This window comes from Gymnogyps californianus, chromosome 24 (assembly GCF_018139145.2).
Source record: "Gymnogyps californianus isolate 813 chromosome 24, ASM1813914v2, whole genome shotgun sequence".
NCBI classification, from domain to species: Eukaryota; Metazoa; Chordata; class Aves; order Accipitriformes; family Cathartidae; genus Gymnogyps; species Gymnogyps californianus.
The window spans coordinates 1669093-1686320 of record NC_059494.1 but is presented as its reverse complement, the minus strand read 5'-3'; the positions used below and the strand labels follow the sequence as shown (position 1 = coordinate 1686320).

Below are 17228 nucleotides of genomic sequence, written 5' to 3'. Positions count from 1 at the left end.
TAGCTGATGTTTGGATGGTCCTGAAGCCCATGTGTGCTGCAGCGTGACGGGTTGTCAGTAATGTGAAAGTATAATTTAAAAATTTGGAAGTCTCTTTTGTATTGGGAGAAGGGAATACAACTGAGGTACTGATGTCATGATGTTCTGTGTGGCTATTGAGCTGGGAATTTGCGTTCAAACTGCTTCATGTTACAGTATCTTCCCCAGCATGCTTTGTAGGTATACCACATATTGTTTTAATTTAAAACCAGCCTGTCTCTCTTGTTCTGTTTTTAGCATGGCTGACAAGAACAGCACCCTGAAATGCACGTTCTCTGCTCCTGGCCACAGCACCACTCTACTGCAGGGACTGGCCTCGCTCCGAGCTCAGGCTCAGCTGCTTGATGTCATCCTCACTATAAATAATGAAGTGTTTCAGGTTCATAAAGTTGTCTTGGCTGCCTGCAGTGACTATTTCAGGTGAGAATCTGATAGGGAAGCAGGCATTTTTACCTTTCCCATTGGTTTTCTGTTTCCCCATCCTTCCCCACCCCAACCTCCCCACCACACCCCAAAATCACACCCACGCACGACCCTTTGGAGGTACGGTTTGCCCCACGGATGTCGGTGGGATTACCTGCAGGCATGTAGAGGCTCGGAGTCAGTCCCTCTGCACGCAGACGAGGTTTGTTCGACTACAGCCGCTGGGCCAAGACGCAAGTTCAAGCCCAGGTCTTGAACCCACCTCGGCAGCAGTGGTAGGTGCTCTGCCTGCTGAAGGAAACAGGCTTTTGCCCTGGAGCTACTTGAGCTGATTGCAAAGTGGCAGCGAGGGTTCTGAAATGAGTCATCCCATTGAACGATGGTGCCCATTGTAAATACACTCATGTTATCTTTAAATACCACTGATCTGTCTATAGTGCTTACTGTTCACAGGCTGAAGAGTATGAAGCATTTTGTGCGTGCGTTCCCCAGACCCCCGGGAGGTGGGGGAGAATTGTCCCATCTCGTGTGGGTAGAAAACTGAAGCACGGAGATGAGTTTTCTCAGCCAAATTAATGCAGAGTGAGCCAATTGCAGAGCAGGAAATTCAGTCTTAAGCGAAAATATGTATTCATCCATCTTGCCTCTGTCAAACTCCTCTGTAATGGTTCTCTGACTTGGAATGACTTCTCTTTTGAGTTAGGGACCTTTTCTGGCGGCACCAGTAGCGGCGTCAAGTGAGGGGCATGCTGGAGGCAGCAGGTACAGGGAAGGTTCAAAACAACGGAGAACTCGACCTGGGTGTTGTTCTAGACTGCAGGTCATAGCAAGTGAGGGTGGAGAAGGGCTGTTCAACGGGGTTTGCAATCCCTTGACTTGTAGGTTCCTTCCTGACCCGAGCAGACTGGTTTGCTGAGCAGGTAACCAAGAGCAAGGGACTTCAGTGTCCCTTGGCATATCTCTTGTATCCCTTCGCCCATTTCTTCAGCTGCTCTGATGATGTCTGTCGTATGTACACACGTATTTTCTAGGCTGTTCCCTTCTCTGTCCCTTTGGTAACATAAACCTTCCAAGCTTATCACTCTCCCTAACAGGCATGCAATTAATGATGGAGCTGATCTCCCACCAAATGCTAATAGCACTATTTGTATTCATAAATGCTGTATGCAGTGCCACTGCTAGTGTGTTTTCACTGTCAAAATATAATTGCTGAGTAGGTTTCTTGTTATAACTTCTGTGGTGCTAAGGAAGGTTGTCCTGGGGAACAATGGCAGAATAATCTAGCTTTTGAAAATACTCTGTTTTTATGCAGAAGTGGGGAGGGAAAAGAGTGAAATTGAGGCGTTTATATAATCAGCATTTTAGAACCGTAACACTTTTTAAAGGAATTGCATTCTATTTGATGATTTGTCTTCATCATGGCAACAATAATGCTTTTCTTTCCTTATGCACGTTCAGCTCTGTACAGCTAATGCACGAGTACACATATGTCTGCATATCCTCTGGGGCAAGGGATCAGGGCAGCATGCTGTTCTGTGACATGGGATATGCAAGAGGATTTTAGCAGAATGCTCTCATCTGCTATATGGACAAATAATTGCGAACAGTATTCCTGGTCACTCGGTTACTGAAAGCTGATTTCATATGCAGGTATTTCCTTATTTAGGTCATTTAGGATTTCTTGGGTTTATGCTGGACGGCAGCAGGTTTTCTAGCCTGGTTTGGACAGGAAACTTGGAACTCCTGTCGTTCGACAGTGTTCCCAAGATATTCCTTTATTCCTGTGTTGATGCAGAAGAGCAGGGTCTGTTCAGCATTTTTTCTGACTAACTTGCACCTTAGAGTCACTGCAGCTTCCTAAGGCAGCTCTAATGATACCGTGCCTTCACAATGAATTTACCTTTCTGATGGAAAAAGAGTAGGTTATTGATGGTGGAAAAAACAGCCCCAAATGTGCAGGCAGCTGCCAGGAGTTTAGAAGGTCTTTTGTATGACAGGCTGTAGCCTTGCTGTGATGTGTGTACAATGGCAGTGAATGGTGACACTCCATGTCACAGTTCTTCCAGCAACCTGTTTTGACTTTGGCTTCCCCACAACTGCTATGCTACCGCTTGTTGAGTACTACACAGAGTGCAAACCTTTGCCCCCGAGCTACCCATATATAACAAAAACTGCTGAGATTTAATGTAAACGTATAAAAAAACCCAAATGTGCAGTTATGTCCCCATAGCTGGGAAATGGAGCGCCGCTCTAGAAGAGTGGTTTACGAGATGTCTGCGCGCAGTCCTTGGCGTGGTATGTGCTTCCTGTGGAATTTAGAAGCCTCCCAAGGAGGTGATCTCGGGCCTAATCTCTGCGTGGCCTGGTCAACTGATGTGCTTGCAGCTGTGCTGTAACAAAATCTTTTTTTTCTTTCCTTTTTTTTTTTTTTTTTAATTGCCTGTTAGCCCCCTGCTGTCGTACTGCAACATGACAGACGTTTTCTGAAGTGGCTGCAACTCCTATTTTCTGAAGGCGTTGGGAATGAACCTTGGAGGGGAGATGCTGTTGTGATTACCAAAGCTGTTCATAAGATGTGTTGCATCTGCAATATTTAAGCCATTTCAGAGCTAGCCTATGATATAATGGGCTAACTGAAATCTTTGCCTACCGGCAGTGCTGCAGGCAAGCTGAGAGGATAGCTGACCTCCTAAACGCAGGTGTCTTCCGAAGTGTATTCGTTCTTTGTGCTCACAAATCCTGCATACTTAAACTCTTTAGGGTATGGTTGCCAATCTCTGCTGGTGCAGATCCCGTTGTATCCTTTGGTTGTTGAATATCATGGATTCACTGGTGTCCAGCGTACCACACTCCCTGCTCTGGTAGCTCTACCTACTTCTTGAAGCTTTGTCCTGTGGTCCGCTCTTATTTATGCTGCCAGTAGGACTGAAAACCTTAACTTTCTGATAGCTGAATATTACTTCTCAGTGCACTGTTTATGCAAGCTTTATGTAAGTAATTGCATACTCTGATTTCTCCTGGCTTTTTGAGATTTAGCCTTGATTGATTCCCTCCCTTCCCCATCTTCCCTAAGAGAATCAGTATGTTTAAAAAAATAAAATAAAATTCTGAAGTGACACGTCATTGTACATGTATTTAAAGGGGGGGAAATTTTTGTTTGTGTTTTTGACCTCCAGGGCAATGTTCACAGGCGGGATGAGAGAAGCCAGCCAAGATGTGATCGAACTGAAAGGTGTATCTGCAAAAGGACTGAAACACATAATAGACTTTGCGTACAGTGCTGAAGTGACTCTTGATCTTGACTGTATTCAGGATGTGCTGGGAGCTGCTGTCTTCCTCCAGATGGTGCCTGTCGTGGAGCTCTGCGAAGAATTTCTGAAGTCTGCCATGAGCGTAGAAACGTGTCTCAATATCGGGCAGATGGCCACCACCTTTAGCCTCGCATCCTTGAAGGAATCAGTAGATGCATTCACTTTTAGGCATTTCCTCCAGATCTCTGAGGAGGAGGATTTCCTCCACCTGCCGCTGGAGCGCCTTGTTTTCTTCTTACAGAGCAATAAGCTGAAAAGCTGCAGTGAAATAGACCTCTTCCGTGCTGCCGTCCGCTGGCTGCAGTATGACCCAACCCGCCGTGCCAATGCCAGCCAGGTCCTCTGCCACATCCGCTTCCCGCTGATGAAGTCCTCGGAGCTGGTGGACAGCGTCCAGACCTTGGACATCATGGTGGAAGATGTCTTGTGCCGGCAGTATTTGCTGGAAGCGTTCAATTACCAGATCCTGCCCTTTCGTCAGCACGAGATGCAGTCCCCTCGGACCACCATCCGCTCGGATGTCCTGTCCCTCATCACCTTTGGCGGCACTCCCTACACCGATAACGACCGCACTGTGAGCTGCAAAGTCTACTACCTGCCGGATGCCAGTGTGCGCCAGTTCAAGGAGCTGACGGAAATGGAGGTGGGCAGCAGCCATTCTTGTGTGGCCGTGCTCGATAACTTTGTCTACATCGTAGGAGGGCAGCACCTGCAGTACCGGAGCGGCGAGGGAGCTGTGGATATCTGCTACCGTTACGATCCGCACCTGAACCAGTGGCTGCGCATCCAGGCCATGCAGGAGAGCAGGATCCAGTTCCAGCTCAACGTCCTCCACGGCATGGTGTATGCCACCGGTGGGAGGAACCGGTCGGGGAGCTTGGCCTCTGTAGAGAAGTATTGCCCCAAAAATAATGAGTGGACTTACGTGTGCTCCCTGAAACGCAGGACGTGGGGGCATGCTGGAGCCACGGTAGGAGACAAGTTGTACATATCAGGTGGGTATGGCATTTCAGTGGAAGACAAAAAAGCCTTGCACTGTTACGACCCCGCCGTGGATCAGTGGGAGTTTAAAACCCCAATGAACGAACCCAGAGTTCTGCATGCCATGGTCAGTGCAAATAACAGGATTTACGCTCTGGGAGGCCGCATGGACCATGTTGACCGTTGCTTTGATGTTTTGGCTGTGGAATATTACGTGCCTGAAACAGACCAATGGACAACGGTGAGCCCTATGCGTGCAGGTCAGTCGGAAGCTGGCTGTTGTTTACTAGAAAAAAAGATTTATATCGTAGGAGGGTACAATTGGCACCTGAACAATGTTACAAGCATTGTGCAGGTGTATAACACAGAAACTGATGAATGGGAAAGGGACCTACATTTTCCAGAATCTTTTGCTGGGATAGCATGCGCTCCCGTTATACTACCGCAGGTAACGACCCAGAGATAACTATGCGCGACGGCGTCGGCCCGTGAAATCACCTCGTGTTGCATGTTATCAGGATGCTGTGTTGTTCCTTTGTTGTTTGCAAATGGTATTGTGCATTTTGTGGGTGAGGGAAGGAGAAAAATAGCTTGTGTTCCCTCCTCCATAAAGTCCCTCCTCCTCTTATGTAGTGTTCTGGCAAGCGTGTTTAATCAGAAGCACTTGTCAGCTAGTTAGACTTAACAGATGTCACAGCTGGAAAAAGCTTTTCTCTTTTTTCTTTTTTTTGATGGGGGGGTGCATTTTGCCAACTTTTCATATTTTCAACAATGTTACACATTGCAAACATTGACAGCTCAGGAGTAACTAAGTACTGTGCTTTGTTTAAAAGAGTTCAGGTGTGATTTTTTATTAATAGCTCCAAAAATCATTGTATGTCGCTTTGTTGTTTTTTAGCAAACAAAAAAACCAAAACCTGTATAACATACTGACCTCCAGAAGCAATAAAGGGACAGTGGGAGCTAGAAGAGCTCAGGTGCTTGGATTATGAAAGCATATTCTTGCTTTTCGAGGGTGACTTTCCCCCCCTGCCCCCAGCTCCTAAAAGGGGAATACTTATCCCTGCACACCTCTGGTCTCTGTTGGTTCTTCGTTGCTTGGATTACACTGCAGTTCCAGATCCTTTCCTCACTCCCTCCAGATAGCAGCATGATACTCTAGTCCAGAAATTCTCCCTTAATTGGGGCATCCAGAGTTTGCAACACTAAAGCCATGTTGATAGCTTGATTACATATAAACGGGCATGATTTTTTTATAACTGCCAAAAACTTCTTTGGCTTCACTGGCAATAAGAGCTCTGCAGCTGTTCGTCCGAGCTGACCCACTGAAGCAGAGAGCACCCGGAGTTTCTGGTTTAGGACCCCGCTGCCTTTGCCTTTCCGATCGCTCCACCAATCCACGTTCATCCACACTCTTTTCGTGCAGTAAAGGAGGTGGGTGCTACTTGTTCATCAGCTTGAAGCTTTTCTCCCTTGACTTGTAAATAAGATACTTGGCATCATAATATGATGGAAGTCTTAAGTGGAACGGGGTTTTTTTTGTTGTTGTTGCCAGTGGGTATTTTAAATTAAGAGATTCATTTTAAGATGACTCTGTCATTTTTGTAAAATCTGTGTTTACTGCACAGAATACTGTTACTTCCTGAACTTTCCTTTCCTCCAAGCCATTTTTTCTAATTAATTTGACTGATTAACGAATTGCAAGTTTCTCCTTTTATCAGGTATTCTGTTTCAAGGGCTTTGTTTTGTATCTGTATAAGTTTGATTTTGATGTATGCAGCCTTCTTTTTAGAGAAACTGTTGCATTCTGCTGTTAAATAAATACTGTGCTGTAACCTTTAGAGACAATATGTAATGTCTGTTTTGCTAATGAATCATTGAGCAGGTCTGTGTAAAGCACTAACTCCATACCTCAGATCCACTTAAAGATATTTTTCTCCAATAGTGAAATCAAAGCACCTTTGGATATGATACGGTGAGGGCACGTGCTCCCTCAGTTAAGCTCTGCATTCTAAATTTTAGAGAAAACGATGCATAGTTTCATCTGTTCCTATCTATTTGCTGGTTTGCCAATAATAAATTAATGAAAAGTACTTGTTGTTGTATAGTATGCTAAAGTCAGTGGGCAAGCTCTGCTTTCTAGCTCTTAGGCAGTTAATTTACTCCATTCTCTGTTCATTTGGTCTGGCATAGACGCTAGAAACACTGCAGAACAGTCTTGGCAGATAACAAGCAAATTTTGAAAGGATGAAATGTAACTCGATACAAGCTTCAAAGTTACAAAATAATGGATTTTCTTTTTTTAATGCTTCCATATGTTTATGAAAAGGGTACTTTCTTAGCTTAGTAACAAATGGAAGGTTACTTGCTTTCCTACGGAATACGATTAATCCTCTTAAGAGTGTGTCATTCCTTCATCATCGCCTTCCTAAAATACTTAAGTATTCTCCCCTATTTTATTTAAATTTTCCTACCAAAAGCATTTCTGTGGCAGCAATTGATGGTTTGGGTGTTCTCTCATAGCTGAGTTTTTCTGAACGTGCAGCCGTAATGCCCATAAGCCACACCACATCAGATGACTGGAGAACCCATGCGATGACCATAGTTGGCATCTCTTCATAAGGAAATCGTGCTTTCTTTTTCACTTCAAGCTTCTAAGGTACGTGTGTGTGTGTGTCGGGGGGTAACGGGGAAAAAAGAAAAACCCTTGAAAAAATGAGAAAGCGTGTTTGGTCTCACTTTTAAGGTCAACCTTGCAAAAACAAACTGAACCTCTGTATTCATTCATATTGGAATGGTGGCTTTGCAGGTAGGAGGGTACACAAAGCCATTCTGTAACTGTATTTCATAAACAGACCAACTGTTGCCTGCCGTGCAGCGAACTAGCCTGGTACTCGCATTCCCACTCCCTGGCACTGCGGAGCGGGAGCTGGGAAAGGTTTCCACATTCTTTCACTGAGACTTGCAACAGAGCGCTGGTGTGCACCACCTCTCTTTGTTACTGGAATGTTCTTTTTATAGCAATATAAATAACTATTTTTCATAATGTTAGCTAGAAATACTCTAGCTGTCCTAAATTTAGCAGAGACTGGCGAAAATATTTGTGGAAGTGTGTATCATCCATATCGATAATAAAGTTTGTTTTACCCCTGTGAAGTATGTTGCTGTGGCTCTGGGCTGTTCTGTGCATAACCTGTCCGTTACTCTGAAAATAAACAGGTTTGATTCTTTTGCTGTATCGCAACAACTTGACTGCTAGATGAGGGTCTTCACATAAAATATCTAAGTGATCGTGCTCCGTGGCTGGGTAGGAGAAAACACTTTACAGGATGCCCCGCATGAAAAGCAAGTGGACTGGGCTCCTCTCTTCTTCAAGAACGAGCAAAGCCAGATAAATGTTTGATTGCGCTCGGAGTCATTTATTAGTCTCAGAGCAGCAATAAACATTATGGGGGTAAACCTGATTTGGTACATTTTAAAATACCCTTGAACAGATGGGGAGCAGTAAAAGCCCAGCATCATTAGTTCTAGGTATTTGCAGAGTATGCATGTCCCATTAGGGACTCCTGTCATGGCCAGGATAATAGCTTCTGTCTTCTCTGATGTTTTATGGGCCTGAAATTGTACTTAAAACTATAAAGAAAGAAAGCACTAGAACTCTTGGCAGGGTGCAGACTAGCTAGAGATTGGGAATGTCTGCATCCTATTAATGGTGTCATTGACCCTTTTCCAGAGGGTCTGTCGGCTCGGCAATCCGACTGTCATTTCTCCCTATCCTAGAACCTTGCTAATTCGCACAGACGTGTCCTAGCTTTCGTACCGAGGTCTTGGAAGTTTAATAGCAGCGGGAAATTTCATTTCTTTGATTTACAGTGAATGAAGGCACTCCCACTAGCTCCTAGTACCCTGGTGCTGATTTAAAATGATGCTATGCAACAGAACTGCTCGGGACCTCTTGTAAGCCACATCAAACCCAGTCAGACGTTTCCACTTCCATGTCTGTGATAAGGTCTTTAGTTGCTGAAACTCTGCAAACTTTAGGGACATTTATCATGCTAGGATTATTGAAGCCAGACTACTGTCAGAATAAATAAAACATGTTTCCCAGTGCAACTCTAATTATGATTTTTAGCCAGTTGTGTAATGTGCAGAACTTTATTTACAATAAATCTTCCAGTTGCTTGCATAAATGAATGAGATTTCATCACTTGTGACTTAAGGACCAGGAAAAGTTAATGTGGCTGAATAAATTTACAGTCTAGCCTGGGTGTGTTGGCATGTCAGGCGAGTGAGGGAGCAGAGCCGGCTAGCGCTGCCTTCCTAAGAGGGCTCAGCTATCTTGAATTTCACCTGGGAGCATATCTATATATCATATAGACATCTCTCCCTTCAAGTTATTTTTTACAGAAACAGCTTAGATTCTACTCTGCATTTTAATGGTGAGTAGGCACAGTATCATCCCACAGACTCCAGAACTTTTGTTTCTCATTCCAAACTAATAACTGAGTTTCAGTAACATGAGTTTGGCACTTTTCAGTTTAATATTTCAACTTTAGGGAGTTTCACAGAGAAGTTTTAAAATTTATTTGTGGGGCGGGTACAATTTCAACTGCTCCAACGTTGAATGTTCCATAAAATGAACACAAAATGTGCTTTCTGCTTGGAAACAGCTGCTGGTTTAGCTGTGCAACCTGAAATTAGCCTCAGATTGTAAGACAAAGGGTACAGGTTTAGTGGAGAGCGATGGTGGGGGCCTGCAGGAGGGCAGCGTTGGAGTAGTGTGTGCAGTTTGCAATGGAAAGTAGAAAAGCTGTTAGAGCAAAAGTTTTCAGAAGGTTTTATAAGCTGTAGAGAGCAAATCAAAAGGGTTTTGGCTCTGTCCCTGAGGCTTTGCAGTTGCTATTTCACACCCAGGCCCCTGTCACATAATTAGCTAGAACTAGTTTATATGGCTTCTGAAAAAAATGAAAATCTTTTTTGCTTGTTTATGCAGGCTACCAGCCAGTCTGCTTCTGGCTACACTGCTTTATATCTGGAGCAATTCCTTTGAAGTCACTGGGGTTGCACTACATTAACACTGGAGTACCGAGAGCAGAATTCATCCTTTTAGCTGAGCTTAATATTTTTGATGTATATCTTCCGGTCACAATGCTTTGAAAAATGTACTAAAAAGTATTTTACATATGGTTATCTCATGTTTGTAATCAGGCGGCTAATCTGTGTCTCCCTACAAAGTTTGCAATTACTAGCTTTAAACGCATCCTTCTTTTATTTTCCCCTCACTGTGGCCTGGGGTCTTGTTTAAACATGTGATCCTCCTTACGGATGCAGATTTGTTCTTTGGCAGTATCAATACTTGCATTCAGTGTTAGTGCCTTAAGGATAGTGGTTTACAACTGGATTTAGAAGGAATGTATGAATTTCACTGAGGTTTGGAAGAGAGAAATTTGCCTTGCGGTGCAGTTAGCGTGTCTGGACCTTAATTTTGCATGCTTCGGGGTTCTCGCGTGATGAAAGCTTCCTTATGCCAAAAGCGTGTACTTGCTATTTCTTAGGAAGAAAATCAGAGCATATACCATGGAAGGGGGGTCAGGTTTAGCCCTTGGATGAGCAGAGATGCTCTCCACGTGCAAGCATGCGTGTGTTTGCCCCTGAGTTGTGCAGGCTGTCCCATGCTCCTTGCAACAGCCTTCCTCTGCTTTCTGCGGGGCTGCACCGTGCTTGAGGCTTTTCCTTGTGGCATCGGAGTCTTTCTGAAAGCCTGGTGCATTCTGCTGGGCTGCAGCTGTTGCAGTTACGCTGGGGGTAAGAGGAGGAAGGAAGAGGGACCCTATCCTTCCCGCTTTTGTTGGTAGTATTAACCTAGAAATGTGTCCACCCGTTGTACCATGAACGACCATCAAAGCAAACCTTGATCCCTGGCCAGACGTTCGGCAGGTTTTCAGCTGAAGGCTTATAGCTTGCAGTGGAGAACCTCCCATTTTCACAGTGAAAAACAAGTTGTTACATTCCTTCTGAGGCTTTTTCAGGACAGCAATTAGAGTTCGAGTGAATGACTCGCTGCTGCTATCCAAGAGGCCCGAAAGGAACTTCTTAGAAACGCACTTTTCTCGAGGCACGGATCCTTCATCTGCAAAGCCCAGCGGCTTGCAGGTAGCACAAGGCCCCCGTTCTGTGAGGCACTTCAGATGGTATTTCAGTCCAATGTAGAGTTTGCTGTTAAATGTACGCGTAGGTATTTTGCTGAAATAGGGTATAACCACGTGTTTGAAGTTGCCATGTACTGATGTGCTCTGCTGAATTGCAACCTTAAAATGGCTACAGCCGGCGACCAGATCTGCACGACAGACTTTGCAAGAGAAATCTGCCAGTGTCCCTGAAAAACAAAATTAATTTCTCCCCTGTCGAACTGTCCCATTCGGCAGGTTTATCAATGCAGCTTGTTTTGCTTCGGTAGCAGGAAGAGGGAAGGAGAAAGAAGGCGCTTTTACTTTGCGGCTACAAAACAGTTTGCAAGCACGGCTGCATCGTAGAAGAAATGCTTTGCTGTTAGGGCACGCTGCTGTTCCTGTCCCAGTAAAGCAGTCCTCGTAGAGACGTAACCTGTGCTGCATTTGCACACCGCGAATGAAATCAGGGTGCGTAGGGCAAAGAGAACAGTTCAGTCCCAGAAGCCACAAAAGCGGGACTACTGTGGTGGTTGCTTAGTCTCCTGCTGAGAAATCAACTTTCTGTAATGCTCCTACTTTACTGAGAGTGAAACGATTGAAACTCAGGAGGTGCCCGAATTTGGCTGGCATGTTTGTCTAACTGTTCATCGGGTTTTCATGCAAAAATTACCTGTACCTGCAAAAAACCACACTGAATTCTCCTTCACCCTTAGATTTATTTTTCTTTAATACCTTCAGCATGAAAATCGAGCCTTTAACTCGTAGGTGGACATCTGTCCTGAGGCATGGAAATAGCAGAGGTTGGTTTTGCACTGGGATGTGAACCAGAGGAGTAGGCAGGTAGTTGACTCTGTGGAGCCTACGAGCGACAGCTGAAGCTAATGGTTCATAGTAGTATATTTCTGCTGCTTTGTATTTCCGCTCCAGTGTAGTAGGAGAGAGCAGGACAATCCCAGGTTTCACACCAGGGATTGCTGCCTACCCTATAGGTGTTTTATTATACACGAGTGCTCAGGAAACGTCTGCAAAAAACTTCGGATTTTAAATCTGTTACTTGTGACCCTTTTAGCACACGTCTCTGAAGCTGAACCATCAGATTTAAAAAGAAAATATTTTCTGCTACTTTATGTATAGAATATCACCAAATTCTCTGAACTTTGATTTGACAGGCGGCTATGGAAGGAAACATCTCGCTCTCCAACATGCTTCTCTGTCTGATCTCCAATTTGATTTGCAATGGTGTAATCTCTTAGTGGTAAAAAAGTATTTCCCGGTTTCCTGTTTGTTTCAATAAAGTGCATGATTCTTACTGGCGCCTCGCTTTTTAGTGCTGACTGCGAATATACCCGCATAGAATACTTTGCCTACCATCCAAGTGTTATCTTTGGAAAGACACAAAGTGGCTGCCGCTCTACCGGCTCACCACATCACCTTAGCATCATGGGAATACTTCTTGCTTCAGTGTGGCATGAAGCCAAGCCTTGATTCTGGGAAAAATAACCGTAACAGAATCCTCTGTGCGGTTGCCAAAGTGTTTCAGAGCACCAGAAGATACGACCTGTAGAAATGAGAATAATATCTTTTAGCAGTCAGTGTTTGCTTGCTTTCTGTAATTTTAGAAGTTACAGGATAGATACATTTAGAAGGATGACAAGGGAATATTGGTATAGAGAGCAGAACCAAGCCTTCTGTGTGACTGCGAGTTGGTGTGCTTGGACTGCTCATCAGAGTTGATGAGTGGTGTAGAGAGGGTAATTCAGGTGCTTTTATCTGCCCTCTGGAAACAAGGATATCTTAAATGAAAGAAATGGTCACAAATTCCAAGTGAAACAAGAGAATGTTTCCCACTGAAAGCACAATTTGGAGCTCAGTTCAAAATAGCATTGGAACTAGGGACTCTGTGGACTTCACAGGATATTCTGCTCTGAGGATAATGGGAACGTCAACAGGAACATTAAGTAGGAAGTGTGAGAGATCAAAATCTTTGTGTCTGTAGGCAAAAAAATGTCAGCTTATTTGTCGATCAAGGCACAATCTCTTGCTGTCTGCTGTTGTGTAAGTTGTTCAACCTCACACCTTCCTCTGAAGCCTCTAAGGGAGAATACGGAAGTAGCTGGATCTCATCTGCCAGAGCAATTCCAAAGGACCCGGAGGATAACAAACAAGTGATAAGTAAACACAACCTCCTCCCTGCAACCCGCTTGCTCTCGGCTGCATCTGCTCTAAGAAGCTGCAGGTTGCTCAGTAAGGAGATGTTTGCAGCAAAAGCAGATGTGAACACAACAGCCCGGTCCTCCAATGACTCTTTGTTTGCTTCAGAGCAAAGCTCTTTTTCTCAGTTACAAGAAACTTTTTCATAACACGTCTGGAAGGCTGGAGGAGATAGAGCTGCTGTCTCAGGGGATCCCATCGCAGCTTTCTAGTGAGATCAAGTTGTTCTCACATGGCCCCATATGTGCTCAAGGTGAAGACGGCAGGAGACATAAATAATACTTATGGTATGAGCTCATCATTTTGTCAAATGCATGGCATATCTCCTTCGGTGGAGGAAGAAGGAAACCTGGCACCCGTCTAAAATGTCTCCTTGCCAATGCCTTAATGCAGTCAAGATTTACATTGTCTGCTAGGTCATGCACTTAGCAGCCATTCAGATCCACCCACACCCCAAAACGTGGAGCTGTGAGTGGGTGAGAAATTCCAGAAGCAACTCGGCAAACACAAATGTTGTATTGAAGAGATGTTTGTTACGCAAACTGTTTTAAAATCGGACAATTTAAGAACAGAAGCAGGGTCCAGGCTGCACACTGGAATTCAATCTGATAAAGCTGCACAGGCGAAACAATAAGAAAAGGGAGTCTTCTTAAGGGAGGAAGTTGTGAACCCACCCCCCCCACCTCCCCGGCCATCTGCATTCCTTCCCTGCGAACCAGGAGCCGTCGGAGGGGAGATTGCACTCTCTTCAATCTCGGGAGATCCAAGAGGGCAAAATTTATCAAGTTTCATCTTAGGCACTTAATCTTTTGGTGCTATAGAAGAGGCAGAGTGGCAGCTGGGTCTCTAGATGTTTGATATTGCCACCTATGGCATAAAATCCAGGATAACTCAACAAATTATTTATCATCGTCTCGTTTCTTGAGCAAAAACAATGTGGATAATAGGTATCTTAGTGTTAAAGCTTTATGATTTATATGCTTTTAGCATGACAGGCCAATTTTGCAGGTCATATGCTGTTCATGTACACAGCTAGAGGGTATTTAACTGAATATGTGTGCCGGTTGTTTATTCCTGGTGAAAAATGCAAGGAGTGGTTAGCCTAACATCTGTCAGGAATGACAGAGGAAGGGCTGATCCTGCCAGGGCCTGGATGATCTTTTAAGTCCCAGCTCTGTGTTTCTGCGATGGTATCTCATACCACATTATAAACTTTAAGTGCAAGTTGGCAACTAGAATTTAGGGTAGGACATGACTTTGTGGCTAATACTAATCCTGACAGTTGCTGAACTGAGTTTCATCCATCCATCTCTTAACAGCCTTGCAGCAGTGGATAATTATAATCTCTTATTTTTACGTGGGCAGGAAATGCTTATAAATGACTGGTAAACTGACTGAACCACGGCCACAAATGTGATCAGTTGTGGAAGTGAGAACAGAGTCTAGTTTCTTTGATCTGATAGTTCAACCATGACAGGATTTGGTGACTGGAGTAAGCACTGTTCAGGGGCAGAGCGATGCACCAAAAAAGGAGTGTGTCCACTTTATCTCTGTCGCTTTGTAAAAAAGAAAGCGTAAAGGGCAATGTGTGGGTGTGGGGAAACAGTACTGTCAGGATTTATTACTGCCTAATGCCTGTGTCCTGCATATCACAGTGCTTTGCACCCATCTGATGTTAACACAGCTGGAATCAATGGTTTAGCAGCCCAAGCTTGTGTTTCGAAATGGCTGTACTCCCTAGAACTGCCCGCTCGCATCCCAGCAGGGTCATCTCTGCTTGTCATCCCGCCCCTGTGACAGACACGCTGCGTCCCACACACATCACCGGCTGTGTTGGGCAAGGTCCTGACTCCTCCGGGGAGGGGAAACAAGTCTCTGGTGGTGTTGACATAGAGTTGGGGTTCACTGGGAAGAAGCCTGCGTATGCAGAACGCCACAGGAGAGGGAGAAGGGTGGAGCTGGATGCGCTCGCAGGAGTTTGGCAGTGAAGACGTTGCTTGCGTGGGAGGACCGCACCGTTTTGTTTTGTTCTGCGTAGTTTAGAACAGAGCTGCGGTAGCATCCTCTGCTTCGCTGTACAACACACCTAAATGGTCCAGGAAAATGGGAGACTTTCCCAATTCTTAAACCTTTCCCAGAAATAATGCCTTTACTTGTTATCTTGGTACAAGATTTCCACTGTACAGGTATTGCCTGTCTTGTAGCTTCACGTATCTTCTTGCAGGAAGAGGCAGCGATCACAGAGAAGGAACTGTTGCTTATCTTAAAAGACTTGCTAATGAATTCCTAGCTCGTTTTCCTTTCCCTTTCTTTTCCTGCTCCATCTGAGCACTGGCAGGTGGATGAATAGGAGCTGGGTATCTTTTTCACCTCATGCCTCAACAGGGCCGAGCCTGATCTGTGTGAGGTGCTGGGACAACTGGCTTGTTCAGGAACTTCTGCCAACTCCATCTTCTGAAGGGGGGAAAAAAACCCTCCGAAACAAGCCAACTAACATCTCAGTAGCTTTAGACAGAAAAAAAACGCAAAACTGAGATTTTAAATTCGCTGGTTAAAAAATACCTGGCTTTTTAGAGATTTGGGATTCACCTCTCTCTTCAGGGTAAGGAGTTTGCTATTTGAGTGCCCAGTGGGGACACGTGAATGCGCACACCCCCTTTTTTCCGCCTGGCATCACCCATTCAAGCCTGGCTCCGTGGCCAGGCCTGCTCACTGTGCCGTGGAGCACACCGGAGACGACACGAAAGACCACGCAAAGTTTTGGCGGGAAGCGCCCTCAGCCTCGACGCGCGGGGCCTGCCCGAAGACACCTGGCCCCGGGCCGGGGCACCACGGAGGCGGGGATGCCCGCAAGCTCCGGAAGAGGCTGCTGTGGTCCCAAGCGAGCCGTCTCCCCGCCCGGGAGAGAAGAACGAAAGCGCGGGGGGCAGCAGCAGGAACGGAGTGACGCCGGCCCCGCTGCCGCCGCCGCCTCAGAGCGCCCGCCCGGCCGGCAGCGCGCATGCGCACCGCGCGCCCCCTCCCCACGCACGTCGACGGGGGGAAGCCCCTCTGCTGCGCAAGCGCGCCGCCGGCCGCCTCCTCCCGCGCGCGCCGCCGGTGGCCCCGCGCATGCGCTCCTCCGCCCCCTCGCCGCCCCCTCCCGCCCCGCGCCGCCGCCGCGCAGGCGCCTTGCAGCCCCCCACCCGCCCGGCCGGCCCGCCCGGCGCATGCGCCTCGCCCCCTCCGGCGCGGGGAGGGGGATGCGGACGGGGGAAGATGGCGGCCTCGAACAACCCGCGGAAATTCAGCGAGAAGATCGCGCTGCACAACCAGAAGCAGGCGGAGGAGACGGCGGCCTTCGAGGAGGTCATGAAGGACCTGAGCCTGACCCGCGCCCACCGGGTGAGCCGCCGCCGCCGCTCGCCCGCCCGCGCGCGCGCGCCCCCGCCGCCCGCCCAGCGCGCGCGCCCCCGGCGGAGGCGGGCGGGGGGTGGGTGGGGGAGGGGCGGCGCCCCCCGCGGCGCCCCTCGGCCCGGGGGCAGCGGCGGCGCGCGGCGGGCGGGGCGGCGGGCAGCGCCCCCTGGCGGGGGCGGGCGGTGCCCTCGGCGTGGGGCGGGGGGCCGTGCGCCGCCCCCTCCCCCGTTCTCCCCCCCCCCTTCTCGTCCCCCCCCCCTCTCCGTCCCCCCCGTCCCCCCCGTTTCCCCGGCACCCGGCCCGGCCCGCGCCGCCCGCGGCCCGGAGCATCCTCCGTAGAGCGGCACCTGCCGCCAGGCGGGACAGGCCGGGGCGGCGGGGGCAGGTGCGCTCCGCGGGGCAGGGCCTGGCGGGGCGGGGGAGTCCCCGGTCCCCCCGTCGGAGCGGAGGCTGTGCCCCGGGGCAGGGTCGGGGCAGCCCCCTCACGTCTCTGCCGGAGCGGGCCCGGCTGGGTGGGGGCTCCGTCGGGGGGGACCCCCTCTTCCCTGGGACGGGTCTGAGGAGGGTCCCGGTTCCTCACCCGGGACAGGCCCGGGTCTGAGGGGAGGGGTCCCGGTTCCTTCACCCGGGTGTGAGGGGGGGGTCCCGGTTCCTTCACCCCAGGACAGGCCCAGGTCTGAGGTGGGGGTCCCGGTTC

General features: G+C 47.6%; 2 protein-coding genes across 5 annotated transcripts in view; both read left to right on the top strand.

Moving 5' to 3' along the window:
* The first annotated feature begins 377 nt into the window (after positions 1 to 377).
* On the top strand, positions 378 to 5667 carry KLHL26 (kelch like family member 26). The gene is made up of 2 exons (XM_050910608.1): positions 378 to 459; positions 3639 to 5667. Exon 2 carries the CDS (start codon positions 3643 to 3645, stop codon positions 5218 to 5220), a length of 1578 nt encoding a protein of 525 aa, XP_050766565.1. The 5' UTR covers positions 378 to 459; positions 3639 to 3642; the 3' UTR covers positions 5221 to 5667.
* Positions 5668 to 16393: 10726 nt separating this feature from the next.
* CRTC1 (CREB regulated transcription coactivator 1) overlaps positions 16394 to 17228 on the top strand; it is a 43121-nt gene continuing 42286 nt past the window's right edge. For all 4 annotated transcript variants that reach the window (XM_050910574.1, XM_050910572.1, XM_050910571.1 and 1 more), the window contains exon 1: positions 16394 to 16519. In XM_050910574.1, the coding sequence (XP_050766531.1) occupies positions 16394 to 16519 (126 nt within the window). The remainder of the gene's footprint in view (positions 16520 to 17228) is intronic.

What these genes read in the sequence shown, in the direction of transcription:
- KLHL26 (XM_050910608.1), top strand. Translation starts at nt 3,643, where the DNA reads ATGTTCACAGGCGGGATGAGAGAAGCCAGCCAAGATGTGATCGAACTG.